The 24,001-nt window shown below is 41.1% G+C and overlaps 2 protein-coding genes and 1 non-coding gene across 10 annotated transcripts in view; 2 read left to right on the forward strand and 1 right to left on the reverse strand.

Moving 5' to 3' along the window:
- The window catches only part of RIMKLB (ribosomal modification protein rimK like family member B), a 186,380-nt gene that overhangs the window by 33,574 nt on the left and 128,805 nt on the right, over nt 1-24,001 (forward strand). For all 6 annotated transcript variants that reach the window (XM_041735724.1, XM_041735721.1, XM_041735725.1 and 3 more), the window contains exon 6: nt 2,452-2,519. In XM_041735724.1, the coding sequence (XP_041591658.1) occupies nt 2,452-2,519 (68 nt within the window). The remainder of the gene's footprint in view (nt 1-2,451; nt 2,520-24,001) is intronic.
- On the reverse strand, nt 8,609-18,229 carry AICDA (activation induced cytidine deaminase). 3 transcript variants are annotated; one of them, XM_041735732.1, is made up of 5 exons: nt 18,092-18,229; nt 11,786-11,933; nt 9,966-10,236; nt 9,620-9,735; nt 8,609-9,219 (listed from the first exon to the last, which is right to left on the reverse strand). In XM_041735732.1, exons 1-5 carry the CDS (start codon nt 18,199-18,201, stop codon nt 9,166-9,168), a joined length of 699 nt encoding a protein of 232 aa, XP_041591666.1. In that variant the 5' UTR covers nt 18,202-18,229; the 3' UTR covers nt 8,609-9,165. The 3 variants fall into 3 exon arrangements, with proteins under 3 accessions (XP_041591666.1, XP_041591667.1, XP_041591665.1); XM_041735733.1 differs by lacking the exon at nt 18,092-18,229 and having other exon boundaries at nt 11,786-12,237; XM_041735731.1 differs by lacking the exon at nt 8,609-9,219 and having other exon boundaries at nt 9,352-9,735.
- On the forward strand, nt 15,833-15,935 carry LOC121480435. Its single transcript, XR_005984958.1, has one exon. It is a non-coding gene; the product is annotated as a U6 spliceosomal RNA (small nuclear RNA).

Consider the following 24,001-nt stretch of genomic DNA (forward strand, 5'->3'; position numbering starts at 1 on the left):
AGATCCTGGCTATTCTGCTCTGGGAAGCCTTCTTTGGAACTTTAATTAAAACAACTTCCTCCACATGTCTGCGTGTTTGAGTCAAATTGTATGTAATTGTGGATTGGTAGCCTCTCTTTTCTAGGAGTTTTTTTTATTTTTTTTTAATATTTTATTTATTTATTCTTGAGAGACAGAGAGAGAGATTGAGAGAGAGAGGCAGAGACACGGGCAGAGGGAGAAGCAGACTCCATGCAGGGAGCCCAATGCAGGACTCCATCCTGGGACTCCAGGATCACACCCTGGGCCGAAGGCAGGTGCTAAACCACTGAGCCACCCAGGGATCCCCTCTAGGAGCTTTTTAAGGGTAAAGACTATTTCTCATTAGCCTTGTAGCATGATCACCCACCACAGTGTTTGACAAAATAGTAGGTGCTCAAAAGATAGATGATACAGAAACAGATGACTCTTCTCCTTCTGCTTTGAAGGAGACATGGCCACCCTGACCAGTCATAGTCAATAGAAAATGGAGCTCGATTCCAGAGTTTTGAGATAGAGCTCTGATCCTACCAAAATCAGTGATTTTTACTAGACTACTGAAGAGTTAAGCTAAGATTGAGTAGAGGAGAATCAAGATGGAAATATCAAGAATGAATAGACACAGATTCAAAGCCTAGAACAACAGAGATTAGAACTGAGATGATTCAATGACACTGAATTTAGAGCACAGACAGGACAGAAATAAGCCAAGGGGGGTCCTGGTAATGGTGAGAAACACAAGCTGGCGTTGGGCTTTGAGTGTAGAATTAAAGTGTTATTCCTGCATGAGTCATGCTGGCTTATGGGATCATTGGATAAAGAGACAGGAGGTTAGGCAAGGATGGGGCCACTGGGTGAGACCCTGGGGCCCAGGTATGATGTATTTCTCTCAAATACAACTATTTTTGAAGAGCAACACTCCAGTCACTGTAGAAACCTGTGATTTGCTTTTCATTCACTCTTCCTTTGCAACATTCATATCTAATCACTTGTCTCTTCAAAGTCTACAGACTGGTTCATGCCTCTCATTTCTAATTCCTATGGACAGCACCTTGGTAGGAACATGTTTTAAACAGCCCAGGAGATAGTTGAGGCAATTAAATTGTCCCTCTTTGGGAAATTTGAAAATATTGCCAAGTAGCCATAATGTTTATGAATAAAACAAACAAACAAACAAAAAAAAACAAAAACAGAAGATGGAAGCATCCAAGAGGGATTGTATGCAAGTTCAAGTATTATGGAACAGAAACTTGGAGTAGAGGAAGTAAGACAATTAGAGAGGTGAACAGGGGTGCCTGGCTGGCTCAGTCCATGGTATGTGCAGCTCTTGATCTTGAGGTTGTGCGTTCAAGCCCCACCTTGGGTGTAGAGATCACTTAAGATAAAAATCTTAAAAAAAAAAAAAACATAAATAAGGGAGATGAACAGAGCGAACCCTTATGGGGGAAAAAGGAGACTCTGAGACAGAGGCCATGTGTTCCCTGAAAAAGAGAGAAAGTAGTCAGTCACTAGAACCCTATCAGTTGCTAGTGAAACCATCTCACTTTTCCAGTTAGCCTACCTGTGACTGAAATAAATCTCCTTTTTATGTGTAAATTGAGCTGGTCTCTGCAACTAAATGGGTTATATTAATACAAGTAAGCTTCAGAGTCACAGGTACCTAAATTTGAATCTACTTTGGGGGACACCTTGGTGACTCAGTTGGTTAAGCATCTGCTTTCAGCTCAGGCCTTGATCCCAAGTACTGCATCGGGCTCCCTGCTCCATGGGGAGCCTCCTTCTCCCTCTGCCTCTGTGTCTCTTATGAATAAAAAAATCAACCAATCAACCAACCAATCAATCACTTTGGTAGCTGACCATGGGACTATAATGTAGTGACCGAGGTAATGTGTAAAGCAATTAGAGCCACTACAGGTTATAAGGTCTGCACTCAAAGATGGTAACTGTGGGGGTGCCCGAGTAGCTCAGTCAGTTAAGCATATGACTTCAGCTCAGATCATGATCTTAGGGTCCTGGGATAAGCCCCCACACTCAGCAGTGAGTCTGCTTCTTGTTTCTAATTCTGTCCCTCCCCCAGATTGTGCACGCTCTCTCTCAAATAAACACATTAAAAAAAAATCTTTAAAAAACTTTAAAAATGGTAACTGTGATATGTGTTTTTTTGTTTGTTTGTTTTTGTTCTTTACGTATACATCCTGTGACAAGTTTTTGTGAGTCAATTTGGCTTGGTCCCAGTTATTCAATCAAAGACTAACCCTGGTGTTACTCTGGGATATTCTGTTGATAAGCCTAGAGTCCATAATCAGTGGACAGTAAGATTCCTAGATAATCTGGGTGGGCCTAATTCAATTAGTTTAAAGGATATAAGAACAGAACTGAGGCTTCCACAGAGAAATTTACCTGAGGACTAAAGCATTGGTTTCTGCCCTAAAGCTCCTGCTTGTCTTCGTGGTGGCCAGCGCAGATTCCAGATCCCAGCTTCTACAAAGGCCTGCAATCACGTAAGCCAACTCCTTAATGTAGATCTCCTTCTCTTTCTCTTGGCGAGCTCCAACTAAGATTTGTACAGATCGCTGAACCCTCAAAACATGTTTCATAAATCACTGGTAGTAGAAGAAAGCTTTTAGACGTTGAAAGACGCATGCCTCTCCTAGACTTATTTTATTGGAATTATCTCAATTCCTTAGTGGTGGAATAGTCTATGTTAGTAGATAAACATAGGAGAATATGAAGTAATAAATACGCGTCCTAAATTTTATTTTTTTTGAGTCCTAAATTTTAAATGGTATTCTCCTCGCTTCAATTTTAATTATTCAAACTTTAGAGTTACATTTCTTTTGTTGAAATATACAAAATAAAAGTGAAAGTTCCCTCTCCCCTGCCTTCCCATCCAATTTTTCTCTTTGGATGTAATCACAGCTAATAGTTTGGATTTTCTCTATGCAGCGCTTTTGCTAACCAAGTATCTATATAAATATATGTATATATGGAAGTTCAATGTATACATATATGTATATTTAAGCATAAATGAGATCAACCTATACAAAGTGTTTTAAAACAATTGTTTTTTCACTTAGTAATGGTGCTTTGGATATTTTTTTATGTCTGTTTTACTGGCTGCTTGGAGTTTATTTTCTACTTGGTGCAGGGCACATGGTTACAAGGTGTCAGAAGAATTTTGTGTGGCTTGGATAGTAGAGAGTACAGTTCTCTCAACTCCCTTTTTGGTATTTAGCTGTTTTGATATAAAAGGACTCAACTGCTTCTGCTGGCTGCAGCCTGCCTACTCTACGGGGAGGGGAGCGGTGGGGAGGAGTTCTGATAAGCCTAGCATCTTCTGAAACCTAGTGGCTGGTCTTGGCCACTCAGGACTGGGGCCCAGCGTTGGCCTTGTCAGGCTGGCCACTGGGCCGCTTCCTCATGGCTTCCAGAGCCATGTCACAGGTGATGGAACCACTGGAGGCCTGGGAAGAGTCTTCAGCCTTCTGGGTACCTCAACACTAGAGCCACGAATGGGAAAGTGAACTTCTGGTAAAAGAAGCTTGTCCCCAGGGACCCTGGTCAGCATAGGGAGATGGGAGTGGTGAGAGATGGCTTCTCCAGGATGCCCTGCCTTCCGCAGGAGCTGTTAAAGGAAGTAGAACCCTCCGGGCTTGGGTAATAGTCCGGGGTGGCCATGATCCAGATTCTGGAGTCGGGGCTGGATGACATACGGTCCCTGTGCACTGGTGGAAATCTTAGGCGACCCCTCGTGGGCCTTTCCTCTGGATGGCAGGTGGTGGGGACCAGGAACCAGGACCCTAGGACACAGCCCACTTGCAGGGAGACAGGAAAAGACTGCTGGATCACCTAGGTTTAGGCAGGTCCTGTCTTTTTCTATATACATTTATGTAGCTTTACAGTATTCTTTAAAAATATATATATATTTTGGGCCCCTGGGTGGCTCAGTGGTTGAGTGTCTGCCTTTGGCTCAGGTCGTGATCCTGGGGTCCTGGGATCTCTGCCTCTCTCTGTGGCTCTCATAAATAAATAAAATCTTTAAAAAAAATAAAATCTTTATTTTATTTTTTTTTTTTTAAATTTTTATTTATTTATGATAGTCACACAGAGAGAGAGAGAGAGAGAGGCAGAGACACAGGCAGAGGGAGAAGCAGGCTCCATGCACCAGGAGCCCGATGTGGGACTCGATCCCAGGTCTCCAGGATGGCGCCCTGGGCCAAAGGCAGGCGCCAAACCACCGCGCCACCCAGGGATTCCAAAAATAAAATCTTTAAAAGAAAAAAATTATTTTATTTAGAACACAAGTGAGGGAAGAGGAAAAGAGAGAGGGAGAGAGGCTCTCAAGCCCACTCCAGACACTGCAGGAGCTGCTAGGGGTTAGATCTCACCGCCTTGATATGGAGACCTGAGCTGAAACCAAGAGTCTGGTGCTTAATGGACTGAGCCCACCCAGGGAGCCTCACAGTATTGGGACTCTAAATTGTAGACTCCTCTAAGTATGGATGTTCTATGCTTACACATTCCACTATTGGCTTTGTTATTTACAATTTCTCCCTACTACAGGGTTGGTTTGTACATATCTTTGTATATATAATCTTGGGTACATCTAGGAGATTTTTTTCAAGTTAGTTTCCTAGGAATGAAATTGCAAAGTTAAAGGTAATAGGTATTTAAAATACTATATAAGTTGCTTCTCCCACCAAAAGTACATAGGATTAACAACTTCATCATAGTGATATCAATGTTTAAAATATGTAACAGAATTTATAAAGGTCACTTTTGAACCATTCATCACTTTATTCACAGAGATTTTTGGAAATATACTAAAGTATTTAACGTTTCCCCCCACGGTCCTGGTAAATTTCAACCTCTTCTATCAATTTTTTCTTATTTATTCAACCTACAATGATCTCTTCCTTCTAGAAATCCAAACCATTATTGTTAACACTTATTTGTCACTAAGTCATACAGTGACTGGCAATTTCTCAAGCTGCATTGTAGTTGCACCGTTTAACTTCCAAAAGTTAGAACAACTATAGAATTGTGCCCAAGGGTGGTTCAGTGGGCTGTGTTGGACTCTTGATTCTGGCTCAGGTCATGATCTTGGGGTCGTGAGATGGAGCCCTGCACTGGGCTCCCCACTCACTGGGGAGTCGGCTTGAGGTTTTTTCCCTCTCCATCTGGCCCTCCCCACCCTCAAATAAATAAATAAAATCTTTTTTAAAAATGTGGCCAAGACTATGGGGAAAAAAATCAGTCAAATTAGCGAGGAGATTAGTTAAATCCAATCAAGTAGTGAAGGAGGTTAGCTGCAACAGGATATCAAATTCCATCTACCCAAATTGGGTAACTACCATTTACTTGCTGAGAGTACTTAGGGATCTCCTGTTGACAAATCAACACTATAAAAGGGCTGGTGGGCCCATTCCCCCAATAGAATAAACTTGGAGCTTTGTAGTTCTCGAGATTCCACTTCTCAGTGAAATTACTGAGAATTAGTGAATATCATGACTATTACAATAGACTAAGATGTTGGTAGCTCCAACTAAGATATGCCAATGGCCTCCATCCAAAGACAATAAATAACACGTCTCTTGTAGGTGAACAAGTGGGATTTATTACTCTTGCCATGAAGAAGAATCCACATTATGGGGAGCTATTAGCCATAAAGTGTCTCAGTAAGAGAAACACCCTCTCATTGAGACACTTCATGACTATGAATCTTATTACAGAATTTGGGTTTTGGTTTGGCGATTTGAGGGAGAGGCTAGGAAAATGGGGATTTGTTAGATTAGAAATTGTGAGAGAATTAGGTCAGTTCTATAATTGGGTGTGTCCCATCTTTCTGGAGGGCTGACTAGACAAGGATAAAACTGTAATTGGTAAAGAAGTAGCAATTTCTTTCCAGCCAAGAGAGGTGGTGTTTGGTATTTTGCCGGTGGCTCAGACAAATTATGAAATGGTTTTGCTCTCTCTCATTTTATCAGTCTGAGTAATCTTGTCTGAGGTTGGTATTTTATGAGATTGTTTATGTCCATCAGAAAAATAACAATGACCTGGTTTCTAGAAGTGTCAAGCCAGCTTTAAACTATTAGGGGCTTTTTTTGTTTTTGTTTTTGTTTTTTTCTTTCTTAGGTACTAGTAGAGGGGAAAGAGAAAAGTAAATAAATTCAAGAAGTATTTAGCCTACAAAGTCAATAGGACCATATACGGGGGCGCCAAGGGTGATGTCAAGGGCGATTTCTAGGTTTCTATCCTGCAAACGAAAAGGGTAGCAAAGCTAATCACTAAGTACCAGCTTTGTGTTATCTTCTAATTTAATACTTACCAAAAATATGTGAAAAGTTCATATTATCATACCCATATAGAGATCAGAAATTAAGGCTATAAAGGGGTTAAATATATCTTGCCCACTGTTACATAGAAACAGAATTCAAATTCAAGGTCTCCTGACTCAAATCATACCGACTTGTCTTAATTGAGATAAGATTCACAGAACATAAAATTTACATTTGTTAAGTCCTTTTATAAATTCACACAGGTGTAAATTTTAGCTCTCTAAAATACACACAATTTAGTGGGTTTTAGTACATTCGGAATGTTTTGCAACCGTCACCACCATTGAATTGCATTGAATTGTAGACCATTTTCGTCACCCCCAAGAGAAACTCCATACGCGATAAGTAATTCCCATACCCTTCTCCCTCTTGCCCCTGACAACCACTGATCTTTCTGTCTCTGTGGGGTTACGTGTTCTGGACATTTCATAGAAATGGAGCCATGAAATGTGGCATTTTGTGTCTGGCTTTCCTTCCGTTGGCACCATGTTTTCAAGATTCATCCACATTGTGGCATGTGTCTGCTTCATTCCTTTTTATGACTGAATAAAATAGTGTTGTATGGATATAGCACCTTTGTTTTATCTACCCATCACTTGACGGACACTTCATGTTTCCATATTTTTGGCTTTTAGGAATACTCCTGCTGTAAATATTCATGTATGAGCTTTTGTTTCAAAACTCAGAGTTTAATCTCTTGGATATATATACCTAGAGGTGGAACTGCTGGGTTATATAATAATTCAATGTTTAGGTTTTGAGGAACCATGATAGCAGCTGCACAGCTGCACATTTCCACCAGTAAATATATGGAAGGTTTCAGTTTCTCCACATTCTTAATTGTTTTTGATGTTGTTGATAGCCTCCTAATAGTAAGAGTGGAATCTGATTGTGGCCTTGATTTGCATTTCCCTAGTGACTAAGGATGTTGAGTATCTTTCATGTGCTTATTACCCATTTGTATATTTTTGGAAAATGTGTATTCAAATCTTTTGGTCATTTTTAAGTTAGGTTGTTTTTTATGTTCTAAGAGTTCTTTGTGTATTCTGTCTACTAGACTCCTACTGGGTATATTATTTATAAATATCTTCTCCCATTTTGCAAGTTGTCTTTTCACTTCTTACTACTGCCTTTGTACAAAAGCTTTTAATTTTAACGAATCCAATTTCTCTATATTTTTCCTTCTGTTGCTTGACTTGTCCAAGGTTGTGAATATTTTCACCTATGTTTCCCTCTAAGGGTTTTATAGTTTTAGTTCTTAAATGTAGGTATTTGGTAAATTTTGAGTTAACTTTTGTATAAAGTATGTGGTAGAGATCCAAAGTCATTCTTTTGCATATAGATATCCAGTTGTCCCAGCACCGTTTGCTGAAAAGGATTATTCTTTCTCCTATTGACTGGTCCGGGCACCCATTTGAGTGAATGCACAACACAACTGTGTATTTAATTTGTCCTGTGGATCTACTTATCGGCATTGCAAGAGTTGCTAGGTAATAAGTGCACAGTGAGGGTAGCCTGGGTGGCTCAGTGGTTTGGCCCCACCTTCAGCCCAGGGTGTGATCCTGGGGACCTGGGATCGGGTCCCACATCGGGCTCCCTGCATGGAGCCTGCTTCTCCCTTGCCTGTGTCTCTACCTCTCGTCTCTCTGTGTCTCTCATGAATAAATAAATAAAATCTTTAAAAAAAAATAAGTGCACAGTGATGGTTATATTGACTATTTTTCTCACAGTCAAGGACAGTTGTTACGAAGTTACGAATAGGCACTCTCTGCCATACTGGCTCTCTACATTTTGCTGGATAAAACACTATTTCTTTGCAATGTTCTGCCATCCTTCCTTTTCAAATCTTTTTTTTTTTCTTTTATCATACTCTCTTACACAGTGAACATTTCTTTGAGAGAAGCATCACATACATACAAAAAATAGGAAAGGTTGGCCTGGTTGACATTGTTCAAGTCAAGAGACCCACTGAAGAGAACTTATTTTTCTCTTCTCAACATTGAAACAACTCCTTTCCAAGTGTTACCTAATCTTATATGTGAAATTTGTGGTTGTGGTTTCTGACCTACTGACTTCTTTAAAGGGATTTATGTTTCCAGATGTGTCAGTTGAGGCATCAACTAATTTTAGAGTGTCTTCTTCACAGTCCTCATATTCATTTCAAGAACCTTTATTATAAAATAGCCTGAAGGTGATCATGCATATTTTATACCAAGAAAAATTGTCTTACGTACAAACGAAAACATCTCAGACAATGAAAACATACAGCACATGCTTATATATTAATGCCTTGGTTAGATGTTTTGGGATTACGATCCCCCAGGTCCTTTCATTAGGAGGTCTATATAGATCATGGACTGGTAAAAGTTTGTTCACTTGAAAGCGAGCTCCAAAGGAAGAGTAGAAAAATCTATCACTAATATTGAGAACTCCGTCTGAATCAAATAACAAAGGATACATATTATAAAAACACTTGATCTTCTCACCATGCTTTTAAGGTTTGTTTCCTCCCCACCTAAGAGTCTTAGAACAGGACACTTTCGGTGCTCCCCGACCCTGCAATTCGGTCGTTTCCCAGTAGGGGACGCTGTTGCATCAAAAACTGCACCACTTGCAGCATATAACCCTGTTGGGCCTCAGTTCCTTCTGTACTTTCAAGACTTGTTTCTTTTTTTACAAAGTCCTGTATATGAATATTTTCCTCTCTAGACTTTGAGAGAGTTGAAGAAAAACAGAATTCTTGAGATTATCCTTTTACCCACTGTCCTCAGAGATGGTTCACTGTATGTGACATTCTTGGAGGTTGGTATCAAAGTCCCAAAGTACGAAATGCATCTCGTAAGTCATCAACCTCATACAGGGGCTGTTGAGAAAGAGAAATAAACTGAGTAGATGAATTTGTAACATTTTGTTGGGCAGTAAATTCTGGGGAATAGGGAAAGGAGAGGCTAGAATCCTACCAGGAGAAAAACACAATCCTGCGGGGAGTCTAAAGGAGACGCTGGTGGGTGATGAGAGGGGAACCGAAGGGCCTGTCGGCAGAGGGCTCTGAGTCGTGAAACAACAGATGAGCAAACGCAGAGGTAGGAGAAATGACTATAAGGCATACAATGAGGCTTTCATCAAAGGAAAAATAAGAGTGATACCCACACACTCATGCACAGATGACAATGTAAAAAATGTAAGAGGGGAAAATAGAAGTAGCTCCAGGAAAAGATGACTTTGGAGAGAGAAAGAAAGCGAGAAGCAAAGTAGCCTCTTACCAAAAGAATGCGTCGAAGCTGTCTGGATAGTCGAACGGAATTTTCGTGCAACCCCTCCCAGGCTTTGAACGTTTTTTCACGATTTTCCACAAAAGTATTCCAGCAATAAAAATAATCTTTAAAAGGGTAGGGGAACGGGGCAGAAGATAGTTCAGATCCCAAACGTAGAGGAAAGAAAGAAATCCCTGCCCCAACCCCTTCTAAGTCGCATTTCCCCCAAAGCCTAGTACCCAAGCCCTTCATTCCCTTTTGTTCCCGTCCGGTTTGGGGCTGAATGCCGCGCCCCCGGCCCCCCATTTTCCGCAGTGCGAATTGCGATCCCCGACGGGCCAGGTCCCCCTCGCACCCTTGAAGGTCATGATGGCGATCTGGACGCCCGCCCGGTGCAGCCGCCGCAGCCCCTCGGGCTCCGCCTTGCGGTCCTCGCAGAAGTAGAGGCGCGCGGCGAAGATCCTCAGGCTGAGGTTGGGGTACCCGCGCAGGAAGTCCGCCACGTGCCGCGCACAGTCGTAGCAGGGGCTCCAGGACGTGAACCAGGTGACGCGGTAGCACCGGCCGGGGTCCAGGTCCCAGTCGGAGATGTAGCGGAGGAAGAGCAGCTCCACGTGGCAGCCCGACTGCGGACAGAGCAGAGGTGGTGGCGTTTACTGGCCTCGCCGGCCGCCGGCCGTGCCTGTGGCTTTAGGGTCACTCGTTCCTCTGCCTCCCACGGTCGCCTTTTCTAGGGTGTCTGCCCTTTGGGGGGCTTTAGGTTACAAAAGGGGTATGCATTTTCTGTGGAGCAGAAAAGCAGGAGGATGAGGTGCGTCTGTCTCAAGTAGCATCGCACTGTCCCGGAGTTTGGAGTGCTGGCCTGCCACGTGTCCCCCCCCCCCCCTTTTTTTTTTGCGCCTTTTTTTTTTGCGCCTTTGAGGAGAAAGAAAATGTTCTGGAAGGGCCCAGGGCTGTATACCATTGCGGAAATACACCAGACCACTGGTGGAGGCAGGAAACAGGCTGGGAGGACTGAAAGGGGTAAAGTAGGCCATGCTCAGGCCAACAGAGGGGTTTGTAAGAGAAGTCATAGGCGCTGCTCTGGGTTCAGAACCAATTAAATAAGGTGTTTGCTATCCTGTGATCCCTGGGATTGTAATCTAATCGCGCAATAGTGAGCTGTAGCAAGTCTGCTTAGTATTGCAGAGAAGTCGTCAGTCCTAGAATCTGAAGATCTAGGTCCATTTCCTTGGCATCACCACTCCAGTGAGTGGGACAACTCACCCAACTCTTGAATCTTCTAAGTCCTCACCAGTAAAATGGGCTAGTATCGTGGCGATTAAATGAGAAGGATCAAAGGGTTGGTAACAGCAAAGCCTTCTCTACTCAGAATGTGTCACCAGACAGGAAAGAGATTAGAATGTGAAGCAATTGCAGTGAGCTAATTTACACAATACAACTGGGGGCAAAGGAAATTGAATAGTAAGATAAACACTTTAAGAGTAGAGCCGGACAACGTTCTTCTACCTATGGATTCTTCCCTGGATCCCACCAAAATCAGATGTCACTGCCTGTTTTGAGACAGAAAATATTTATTGGCAGAAGCTTATGGAAACCCATCTGAATATGGTGAAGTCGCTTGAAAATGTAATTCTCTGATCTCCTAGATGCTGAGATTGATTTAACTAATTAATCAACCAGTTGCAGCTTCCGTGGTATTCTAGGTCTCACCATACTGAATGTACTCCTTGGCCTACGGTCTATTTGAGCAGGAGGGACTGGAAATTATTTGGAAAACAGAATTGAGTCATTAATTGCTCCTTTTCCTTAATTCTCAAAAATTCTAAAAACTTGTTTTTACATTTAAACTTCAGCTTGAATGAGCTGATAACATTTTTCCAAACCAAAAGGCCCTTGCACTTGATTTCCTTAATCTCAAAGGTAGTTTGGATGCTGGGGAAAGGGAAGGGAAATTTGGGGGCAGTTACTCTTGGCACTGATGCAAGGTATGGCAGACGTGCCAACATGATTGGGGAGGACATAAGATGGCATGCTTTGGGGCATACGTAATGTAATTTCATGGACATATAAAAAACAAAGATTTGAGGAATCTAGTGGAGACCTAAACCTGAAACCAGCTGCGGATGGTTCTGAAAGCGTCTGCAGTCTAGCTTGGAAGCAAATAACTGATACCTTGTTTCGAAGGTGACCAAAGTCCAGAGAAAAGGAGGTGGCACTATCCCGCCGCTTCACCACGTAGCACAAGTAAGTCTCATGGCGACCCTTGGCCCAGCGGACATTCTTGAAATGGTAAAGAAACTTCCTCTGCTTCATCAGGAGGCTGTGGATGAGGAGAGGGAGGGACATGCAGAAGCACAGCTCATTCTCTGGTCACTCCTGGCTTTTCTTCAGCTTTTTAAAAAAAATCTATGATGGCTTGAGCCAAACCAGAGAAGATTCTCTTCCTTACTTGGCTGGCTGCGTGAGACCTACTGAACTTGGAACCATTTTTGTGCTGATATTTAAGACCAAAGGACAGGTAGTCAGAACCCCCAAACCATAGGAACTCATAGGACCGTCTGCTCCCACAGCTGTCCATTAGATGTGGACAACTTGGACACTTCTGAACTTGGTCCTCGGTTCTATATTTTTTCAGAGATCTCCCCCTCCCCAACTCTACCTAAATGTCCAATAGGCACTTCAGACTCAACATGGTCAAAACAGTAGTCCTAAACTGTCCCCTGTCCTGACCTTCCTGTCTCCTTACTTTTCCATCTCAAGTAACCAGGCTCAAAGCTTGGGGTCATCTATGATTCTTCTCCTTCTTCATTCCTCATATTTAAGTAATGATCTAAATTTGATGCAAAATTCCAAATATTTATTTTTTTCTAGTATTTTTTTTTTACTTTTATTTTTTTAAGATTTTATTTATTTGAGAGCATGAGAGAGGGAGTATGAGAGGGAGGAGGGTGTGAGGGAGAAGCAGACTCCCCATTGAGCAGGGAGCCCGGTGTGGGGCTTGATCCTGGGACTCTAGAATCATGACTCAGGCTGAAGGCAGATGCCCAACTGACTGAGCTACCCAGGTGCCCCAGTATTTTTATTTTTTATTTTATTTGAGTTTTAAAAAGATTTTATTTGAGAGACAGTGCCCACAAGCAGTGGGGAAGGACAAAGGGAGAAGGAGAAGCAGACTCCCCGCTGAGCCAGGAGCCCAATGCAGGGCTCCATCCCAGGATCCTGGGATCTCACCACCTGAGCCACACAGATGCCTCAGTATTTTTATTTTTTAAACGTCCAAATATTTCTTGAGTTTGTACCTACACTATTTCCTGTTTTCTGCTTCCATCCAAGCCCACACCTTCTTTCTATCTCTTGTCCTGGCCTCTCAGTTGATCTGTCTGCCCCTAGTCCCTCAGAAAGAATATTCTCCATGCTGTGCCAGAGTGATCTCACAAAAACCCAGGAGTGACCATGTTATTTCTATGCTGAAAATCCCTAGTGAATTTCTTCTGCTCACAGGATAAATCCCAAATTCTGATGTGGTATTTAGGCCAGTTTTTACATTTGATCGTCAATCTGCATTTCTAGCCTCCTTTCCCACTACTTTTCCCCTTCCCGTCCCTGTCTGCAAGTGGCTGTACAGCCGAATCCCTGGCACTGGTGTCTGATTCTGAGGCTTTTTCTTTCCAGTCACCTTGTTGCTGTACTTGCTCTCAGTGAATGCTTTCCTACCTTTTTCCACTGGACAAAACTCAGATCCTTCAAAGCTGGCTCACAGTTCAACTCCTCTTTCTCACTTCTACTATTCCAAAATTTCTAGGCAAAAAATCAAACACTAGTAGCAACAAAAAACTCTCCTGTACTTTTTGTTTTCCAGGTTATCCCTATCAAAGCCCTCATGTTCTGTCACAAGTTGATCACTGACATCTCTATCTTCCCAATGAGACTTTCTGTGTTTTGAGGCACAAAGTGTCACTTTATGAGAAAGATTTCTTTTAATATAAGAGTAATACTTGACTGTTGTTAACTTGTATAACACAAAAAGTTGGAGGTTTTATGTGTAAGAAAATTTTTTAGAGGTTTTATTTATTTATTCATGACAGAGACAGAGAGAGGCAGAGATACAGACAGAGGGAGAAGCAGGCTTCCTGCAGGGAGCCTGATGTTGGACTTGATCTCAGGACTGGGATCACGCCCTGAGCCAAAGGCAGATGCCCAACCTCTGAGCCACCTGGCATCCCTATATGTAAAAATATTAAAGAATTAAATTTAGGGGCATCTGGGTGGCTCTATCAGTTAAGCATCTGACCCTTGATTTTGACTGAGGTCATGATCTCAGGGTTGTGAGATCAAGCCCACATTGGGCTCTCCACTCAGTGGGGAGTCTGCTTAAGAGTCTCTCTCTTTCCCTCTGCCATCCCCTCCCACAACTGGCGCACACACACACACACACACACACACACACTCTCAAAACCTTTACAAAATTTTATATTTAAAAAATCTAAAATTTAAGATACAGTGTCTAAAGATATTTGGATGTATCTAATGACAATTACTATTAAAATTTTTGTTTTGCTGGGAATCCCTGGGTGGCTCAGCGGTTCAGCACCTGCCTTTGGCCCAGCGCATGATCCTGGAGTCCTGGAATTGAGTCCCACATTGGGTTCCCTGCATGGAGCCTGCATCTCCGTCTGCCTGTGTCTGCCTCTCTCTCTCTCTCTCTCTCTCTCTTTCTCTATGATGAATAAATAAATAAAATCTTTAAGAAATTTTTTTTTGTTTTCCTAATCTTTTTATAGGCATGTTTACATGATTTTGATTATACTGATTTTGTATGCAATTTTTTGCATTCTGGTTTTTTTTTTTTAATATTTTATTTATTTATTCATGAGAGACACACACACACAGAGAGGCAGAGACACAGGCAGAGGGAGAAGCAGGCTCCGTGCAGGGAGCCCAATGTGGGACCGATCCTGAGGCCCCAGGATCACACCCTGGGCTGAAGGTGGCGTTAAACCGCCAAGCTGTGGGGGGCTGCCCACATTCTGTTTTTTAACTTGGCAACATAATCTAAATATTACTCTGTGTTGCTCACATGCAGGGACTGGTTGCTCTAGCTTCCTCATGCCTAACAGTGTTTTGCATGTCATATGCACTAAACTGAACTGAATCTGTGGCAATACTCTCAACTAACCAAAGTTTCTTTACAGTTGTGGATATAACAACCTATACAGTGTGGTTGATACCAAAGCCCTAATGATGTCTCTGGTGTTTGTCCCAGGTCTTTTCCAGAAATGTATTTATCAAGTTGTGGAGGTAATGCTGCCACCTAATGGCACTGGCCAGAAGTGCAGTAAACTTGTAAAAGTGAAGACCTAAGAAGGATTTGAATACGGTTTGCTGGCAAGAGAATTGAAACTTTTTTTTACCTTTATTTATTTTTTTAACATTGAGGTATAATTTACATATGCCACCAATTTAAAATGTGTGATTTTATGAGTACTGGCAAATGTAAACACCCAAACTGCAACCACAGAACATTTCCAGAGCACTCCTCCCCACAGTTTGCTCATTCACCTTTTCAGTCAGTTCTTCCCCACTCCCCTAGGCAACCACTAATCTGCTTCTTGTAACTGTACATTACTATCCACTTCCTAGAAGTCATTACAAGTCCTACATTATCTCTTCCTTTGTGTCTGACTTCTTTCACTTATGATAATGACTTTGGAATTCTTTTATAGTGTTGCACGTGTCAGTAGTTGGATCCTTTTTACTGCAAAGTAATATTCCATTACATGGTTATTGCACATTTATCCATTCACCTGTAGATGGACAGTTGGGTTGTTTCTACTTTGGTGCTATTGTGAATAAAGTTTCTACAAACAGGAGCAGCCTTAGGGCATACATATGTTGAGAATTAATTTTTATGTACTGCATGTGATAGGCCCTGAATTTAAAAGTTAAATACCCAAGCATCCACCTTATTAGGTAAGCAAGGATGAGCTTTTTATAGCTGTCTCAATTTAAATGTCGCGCTTCACACACATGAAGCTTATTGAAATACACTTTAAGTCCTCAGGTAGAGAACTAGATTTTGTCATCAGCATACACATATCAAACATTATAGAAATTGTTTAATCATATTTTTTTAGAATTAAAAATTAGCAGGAATCTGAAATGAATGCTAACAAAGATCTAATAACTATTGGCTTTAATTTAAAATGATAATTTTACTGCTTGCTTTGGCAGCACATATACTAAAATTGGAATGACACTGAGAAGATTATCATGGCCCCTGTGCAAGGATGACATGCAAATTCATGAGGCATCCCATATTTTTTGACCAAGATCATAAGTTTTGATGGTGAAAACATGACAATAAATTTTCATATACCAAAATATAAAATAAAATACAACAAATTGATACTTTTGTAGTAATCATCATAGCACTTACCACCATCACTATTACTGTTGTGACATAATTAGCAAATAATCCTTAGCATATATAAACCGAATACATATTAAGTGCTTAATACAGCAGTAAAAGGGAACAGAATCTCTTGGAGCTCAGTTTTAAGTAGATTAAGCATCATTCCTTACTGATAAATTTCTTTAAACAGGTAATCTACCCTCCTAGGCTATATGGCGAGAAAGGGATGGAAAGGGGTACTGTATAATGCACACCAGGCCATACGAAGAGGATCTACTACTTGGAGAAAGAAAAGGTGTTCTGGGAGTATAGGAAAGGACATGGCATAGGTCAGGGAATTCAGATGGACTTTTGCCTTCTGCCTTACATGAAAATATGTAGGTATTGTTTCTATCAGAAGTGATCAGTCACAGTGAAGCAGATTGGTTGACTATGATCCTTTAATTAACTTCCTTGGTCCAATCACTTTCCTTCAACTATAGCTAGGAGCCGGGTTTCAAGTACCCTGTTCTCTTAGTTTCTCTTTTGGGTACAAAGGACTTTGTAGAGGCAGTTTTTCAAGCTCACAGGTTGACAGCTGCTCTAGACAGCTGTGTTCTGTGAGGCAGAACATTGCCGCATCCCCAGCAACGCAGACCAGAGACAAATGGGTTAAAAATAATCGTGACCAAGTCCTCTCCTGTGGTGTGCCATCACTAATGCCCTCTGTAGGTCTTATTTTCCCTAATCATAATTATGTATTTCCCTTTTTCTCCTGTTGAATCTCATCTTTTTCCCTTTTGCCTTTGAATTCCAACTATTAATCATTGCTTTGCATTTCATTAAGTACAAATATTTTCATTGAACCCTTTACCTCTGATTTATACCTCAGATTAATTTTCAAAGTCTCAGTGCAAGCTGGGCAGACATTTAACATTTTTACCCAAGAAAATTTTCTGAAGAAAATTTAGACTTCCATTAAAAAATCATAATTCTGGTGGCACTTGGCTGGCTCAGCCAGTGGAGCATGCAACTCTTGATCTCAGGTTTGTCAGTTCGAACCCATCTGTTGGATGTACAGATTACTTCAAAATACAATCTTTAAGAAAAAAACACCTTAATTTAGTAGTGTAAATTCTTTGTGAAGGAGTTAAATTGAGTTAAAGCATATGGATTAGATAGGAATCATAAAAGCAGGAATAAAATAAGTTGTGATAATTGTCATAAACTGCATGTGAAAATCTTACAAAATACATTTTAAGAAATAAGTTGAGGGGATGCCTGGGTGGCTCAGTGGTTGGGCGTCTGCCTTCAGCTCGGCGTGGGTGTGATCCTAGGATCCAGGTTCGAGTCCTACATTGGGGAGCCTGCTTCTCCCTCTGCCTATGTCTCTACCTCTCTCTGTCTCTGATGAATAAATAAAGAAATCTTTTTTAAAAAAAAGAAATAAGTTGATGTCTGAAGAACTTGAAAAACTAGGTAGATAGTAAAAATGCCATTAACTGCCTAGCAATTGTACCTATAATGTTAACTTGCTTGCCTGAGGTCTCCTTCCTGTAGTAGATACATTGCATCATAGAAACTTGTAAGCAGTTTTTAATATTGGCATTAAAAAAATAATTTCCTTATTTATTTGTAAGTAAATGATTCAGTAAAGGCTCCCTAGGAAAGTTTACAAGTCCTTTTGTGGTAGAATATTTACAGAATTATTATTATAACTTCCACTACTGTTTTTAGTATAGACATTCTTGCTATTACCTTTCACAATTTGAATCTCTAAACACTTGCTATATTAAAAAAAAAGCATTTACTATGTTAATATTATTATCATAAATTAGTTCTAATTGCAGAACATGGCCTTACATGGCACATAACTGTTCTTTTGAATATGGAAGAGAGACAGAACCAAGAGAATTAAGCAGAGAGCTTGTAAGATCTGAACAGATGAGACAGATCCTGAAAAATGAATGTGCATATTGACCAAGCAGTGAGTCAGATAGTGAGAGGAGAGAAAGGGACCCATCTGAAAACTCAGATTTGCTCTGAGAGAAAAGTCAATGCCACCACCCGTGAGGAGACTGCTTTACCTGTCCATAGTGGATTCCAGAGTGTCTTTCTTAGTCTTAGGCCAAGGAGGGCTTGCCTCAAGTTCTGCTGCTTCACTGATTCTGTCTGGCAAGGCATTGGCCCCACACATTCAAATTTGAGCTTGCCCTCTTTGGCTCCTCCCCCCAAGGCATCATCACCTCCAGGTACCCCAACAGCCTTCCTCCTGTTTGGGTCAAAAAAACATAGGCGGGGCTGTCATAGGCAGAGTCATGTAAGTAAGTGATTGCTTAATGTATAGGTTCCTTTAAGGCTGCATCTCTAACAATCCAGTCTATGCTCCACAGGTAAAAAAGATCAGGAAGGAGATCGCAAAAGAGTAATTTTTGCTGGGGCACCTGGGTGGCTCAGTGATTGAGTGTCTGTCTTTGGCTCAGTTCGTGATCCTGGGGTCCTGGGATCGAGTCCTGCATGGGGCTCCCCCCCAGGGGGCCTGCATCTCTGCCTGCATCTCTCTGCTGCGTCTCCACATCTCATGAATAAATAAATAAATAAATACAATTTTTTTTTTAAAAAGAGTAATTTTTGCCAAAGCTGTCTTTTCCATGAAAGCCATATGTTTTGAAGTCAGAAGGAGCAGCATCCCAAACCATTAAAAAGAATGTTCATTTCATTAGACAGAGTCGACATCTAAATGACTGCCTTGAACTTGGAAAAACAGTTTGGGCTTTTCAAATGAAAGGTTTTAAATTCCTACCCTTGGGATGCCTGGGTGGCTCAGCGGTTAAGCATCTGCCTTCATCTGCCTTCAGCTCAGGGTGTGATCCTGGAGACCTGGGATCGAGTCCCACGTCGGGCTTCCAGCATGGAGCCTGCTTCTTCCTCTGCCTGTGTCTTTGCCTCTCTCTGTATGTCTCTCATGAATAAATAAATAAAATCTTTAAAATTAATTAATTAATTCCTATCCTCATACGATTTGGTCTATTAAAGGTTTTGCTTCTCCCTCCTACCTCAGTCTACATGTGTTCTATTACTTCATTCGGTAGAAACTTAATACCTAAAAGAAAGAAAGAAAGTTACTACGTCACTACATGGTAGAAATTGTGGTTTCCATACACTGGTAATACAATGGTGAGTGAAGCAGCTAGGGTCTCCTCCCTTCCTGCCTCAAGGCTGTAAACACCACCTATACATTGATCCCCAAATCTCTAGCTCCAGCTTGGACCACTTCCTTGAACTCAAGACAAATGCACACCACTTCTGCCTCAGCATCTTCATTTAATATCTGATGGGCATCTCAAACATGCCTCAACCTGAGCTCCTGTTCTCTCTCTCAACACACCTGTTCCTTTTGCCACCTTTCCTATCTTGATGGCGATGTCATCCCTCCCACTGCTCAGACCAATGTGGCAGCCTTCCTTGTTTGCTTCTCTTCCTCTTAATGTCTTAATTATCAAATCCTGCTAACTCTACTTGCAGAATAAATCCAGAATGGACCACTTTTCAACACCCCCAGGTCCAAGCAACCCAGATTGCTGCATTTAGCTTCCACACTGGTTTTCCTGCTTCATCCTCCTTCAATTATAGGCTGTTCTCCACACAAGAGTCAGATTCATCCTTTTGAAACCCTTTAGATTAGGGGTGCACAGGTGGCTCAGTTGGTTGAGCATCCCCCTTCAACTCAGATCATGAGATCAGGGTCCATGGTATTGAGGCCCGTGTCAGGCTCTGCTTCTCCATCTCCCTCTGTGCTCTCACTCTCTCTCAAATAAACAAAATATCGAAAACCTTTAGATCATGTCACTCCTCTATCCAAACTCTCCCTGTCTCCCCATTCTCTCAGTTATAGCCAATATCCTAACAGGACTCATAAGACCCTCTGCCATCTGCTCCTGCTTTACCTCTAAACTTTCACCCTTGGGGAGCCTGTCTGGCTCAGCTGGTAGGGCTTGCAATTCTTGGTCTAGGGGTTATAAGTTTGCTTTCCATATTGGGTGTAGAGATTACTTTAAAAAATAAAATCTTAAAAAAATTCACCCTCATCTCTCCTTTCCTTACTTACACAAAGAACACACACTCCTACCCCGGCCTTTGCACATACTGACCCCCTGCCTGGAGTGCTCTTTCCTTGTATATCATTATGCATTAAAAAAAATTTTTTTTTAAATTTTAATTGCAGTATAGCAAATATATAGTCTATTCATTTCAGGTTTTTAAAAATATTTTATTTATTTATCATGAGAGAGAGAGAGAAAGAGACATAGGAAAAGAAGCAGAGAGAAGCAGCCTCCATGCAGGGAGCCCGATGTGGGACTTGATCCTGGGATTCCAGTATCATGCCCTGGGCCAAAGGCAGGCGCTCAACAGCTGACCCACCTAGGAGTCCCCATTTCAAGTGTTATATCATCAAAGTTTGATTTCCTTATTTACGTCTTTACTCAAATATATCTTTGTAGTTGAGGCTTTTCCTGGTGACCACATCTAAAATGCAAGGAGCTGGATGCAAGACTCGAATCTGGATTCCGGGATCACTGAAGTGTTAGAGAAATCCAAGGGAATAATACTATGTGAGAAGTCACAAATAGGCTAATTTTGTCTCTTATAGTTTAGGAAAGAATTTTGAGGGACGTCTGGGTGGCTCAGTGGTTAAGTGTCTGCCTTTGGTTCAGGTTGTGATCCCGGGGTCCTGGGATGGAGTCCCCATCAGGCTCTCCACAGGGAGCCTGCTTCTCCCTCTGCCTATCTGTGTCTCTCGTGAATAAATCAAATATTTAAAAAAAATTTTTTTTGAAAAAACTAGTTTCTTCACAAGGCTCTGCTCAAGACCACACCTCATTCCTAGTTTTGTTCTCCTGCTGTCCAGTCTACTCCTCTTGGTCGAAAAGCCTCTTTTTCTCACTTCCACGGGGAAATTCTACCTTGTATTCTCCTGGATTATTCTTACTCATGAGTCCATTTCCTATCTAGACATTTGTTTCTCCAAATCTTTATTTCTGAAACAGATTCTGAGGGCACCAGAAAAATTATAACCACTCACCTTTGGCACTCTGAATTCCATAGAATGGTTGAATGGGGAAAGAAGGGGAGGGCACTTCACAAATTCCTCTGCAGAGACTACAGTGAGGCACAGCCATGGACAATCTGATCCCTTTAAGTTAAGTTGTCTCCTCAGATATGGGTTGGGCCTTTACCCTATTTTCATCCAATTATCCAGAGAATTATGCACACATACACACATCTTACTAAAAGATAAATATTAATTTTTAGAGGTGGTGGTATCTCTAAATCCAAAAAATAGAAGAGAAAAAAATTTCCCAACTGCACAAATGATATTGCTGCTTGCACTTCTCATGATTATGCAAAGCTGTATTAGTTTCCTTTATATATTATGTCCCTCTGAGGGACGCCTGGGTGACTCAATGGTTGAATGTCTGCCTTCGGCTCAGGGTGTGATCCTAGGATCCAGGATCAAGTCTTGCACTGGGTTCCCTGCAGGGAGCCTGCTTCTCCCTCTGCCTTTGTCTCTGTCTCTCTTTCTATATCTCTCATGAATAAATAAATAAATCTTTAAAAACAACTGTATCCCTCTGTTCCAGCCAGAAATAAGAAAACTAGCCTATTGCTGATTCACATGCCTCTTTGTTTGGTTTTGGTTTGATTTGTGTTCACTTTGGGCAATTCTAATCATTGCTAAGTGTATGGTTCAGTAGCATTGATCACATTCACAATGTTGTACAACCATCACCCCTATGTGTTTCCAAAATGTTTTTATGACCCAAAAAGGAGCTTCATATCTATTAAGCAATAGCTCAGCATTCCCTCTTTCTACATCCTGGTAACCTCAAATCTGCTTTCTTAATGAATTTACCTGCTCTAGATATTGCATATAAGTGAAAAATATTCAATGTTTGTCCATTTGAGTTTGGTTTATTTTACCTTGTATAATGTTTTCAAGATTCATCCATGTTATAGCGTGTATCAGAACTTCATCCCTTTTTGTGGTTTATACATTTATAATGTTCCATTGTATGTATGTAGCACATTCTAGTTATCCATTCATTTGTTGATGGACACTCCAGGTATTTCCATCTTTTGCTTATTGTTCATAGTGTTGCAATGAAGATTTGCCTGAGTCCTTGTTTTCAAAACTAGAAGTGGAATCACCTTCTTCTTCTTTTTTTTTTTTTTTTTTGTGGAATCACCTTCTGAATGACAACTCTGACACACATGTAGGCACTTGTGTACACGTACACACATATACATGCACATACAAATTCTGGCCTAAGGGCCCCTGGCTGGCTCAGTCAGTGGAACGTGGGACTCTTTTCTTTTTTTAAGATTTTATTTATTTATTCATGAGAGACAGAGAGAGAGGCAGAGACACAAGCAGAGGGAAAAGCAGGCTCCATGCAAGGAGCCGGATGTGAGACTTGAATTGGGATCCCGGGATCACGAACTGAGCTGAAGGCAGACGCTCAACCACTGAGCCACCCAGGCATCCTGGAATGTAGGACTCTTGATCTGAGCATCGTAAGTTCAAGCACCATGTTGGGCGTAGGGGTTACTAAAAAAATTAAAAACCTAAAAAAAATCTGCACCAAACTATGAAGTTATAGTTTTAAAACCCAATGGTTCCTCACATAAGAGCCCTCTTTTCTGCTCAGCCTTTTGCCGGGGAGAGATCTTCATTCTTTTCATAATGTTACATGTCTAACAAGCCCAGCCAGTAGCTGGGAAGTAGAATAACTATACCTGAGATCTGAACTCAAGTCAGCCCTTTCTTCCATAGTATCCATGCAATACTGTCATAGTGGTTAAACCAATCCCACAGGCTGTAATCAGATTGACCATATCAACTCAGCTTTCTCAGAGCTACAGAGAAGGATTTTCCCCTGTATTACTGTGTCACTTAGAATTGGGTTTGGCTATATATATGTCAGGCAAACTCAATGAATTACTTATGGAAGATATAATTTCATGAATTACTTACAGAAGATATAATTTCTTTCCCACATAAAACATGTACATGACTAGCAAGTAATTTAATCTACATAAAACATGTACATGACTAGCAAGTAATTTAATCTAAATCTAATTGAAATATGTTTGGAGCTCTTTATTTTGTCAACAGAGTATCTGTGGGTCTCATTTTCAGCCGGAGTGTTTTTCCCATCTCAGCTCAATGATGAGGCTTGAGTCTCAGCCATACCAAGGGGAAATGAAATGCTGTGTATCAGGAACCAAAGAATAGGGGTTGTGGGAGAGAAAATAGAAAGGTGGCTATGGGGGACACCTGACTGGTTATATTTTGAAGCATACAACTTGATCTCCAGTCTGGGTTTTAAATTTGAGCCCCACGTTGGGTGTGGAGATTACTTTTTAAAAGGTAGAGTCAGGGATCTCTGGGTGGCTCAGAGGTTTAGTGCCTGCCTTCCGCCCAGGGTGTAATCCTAGAGTCCATGGATCGAGTCCCACATCAGGCTCCCTGCATGGAGCCTGCTTCTCCTGCCTGTGTCTCTGCCTCTCTCTCTCTCTCTCTCTCTGTGTGTGTGTGTCTCTCATGAATAAATAAATAAATAAATAATCTAAAAAACAAGCAAAAAGGTGGAGTCAATTCCTCCAAACTGGTTTCTGAAGCAGAATTATCTGTGGATATTTATTTATTTATTTATTTCATCTGTAATGTAGATTTGATATGGTGTTGGCAAATCTATTAATACAACATGAGTATATTCTTGTATATCTTGCATTTGAATATCATACTTTTCACTGTATAGACTAAAGATTTTCTCCAAAAGATGTAAATACTTTAAATATTTATTACTTGGAAATGAAGGTGGTGGAGAGAAAAAAATCTGTTTTGATGTTCTGCTTTGGGGCAATTTAGAAAGTGCTCTTGTAAGTTATAAACTGAAATTCATTTAATTAATTTTTGTTAAAGATTTTATTTA

Source organism: Vulpes lagopus, chromosome 21 (assembly GCF_018345385.1).
Source record: "Vulpes lagopus strain Blue_001 chromosome 21, ASM1834538v1, whole genome shotgun sequence".
Classification (NCBI taxonomy): Eukaryota; Metazoa; Chordata; class Mammalia; order Carnivora; family Canidae; genus Vulpes; species Vulpes lagopus.

Excerpts from the sequence above, each read along its gene's own strand:
- AICDA (XM_041735731.1), bottom strand. The coding sequence starts at position 18,201 with ATGTGTGGGGCCAATGCCTTGCCAGACAGAATCAGTGAAGCAGCAGAA. Across the intron at positions 11,934-18,091 it reads CTGGAATCCACTATGGACAG|CCTCCTGATGAAGCAGAGGA; the intron begins GTAAAGCAGTCT and ends CCTCATCCACAG. Across the intron at positions 9,736-9,965 it reads CGCCATCATGACCTTCAAGG|ATTATTTTTATTGCTGGAAT; the intron begins GTGCGAGGGGGA and ends ACCCTTTTAAAG.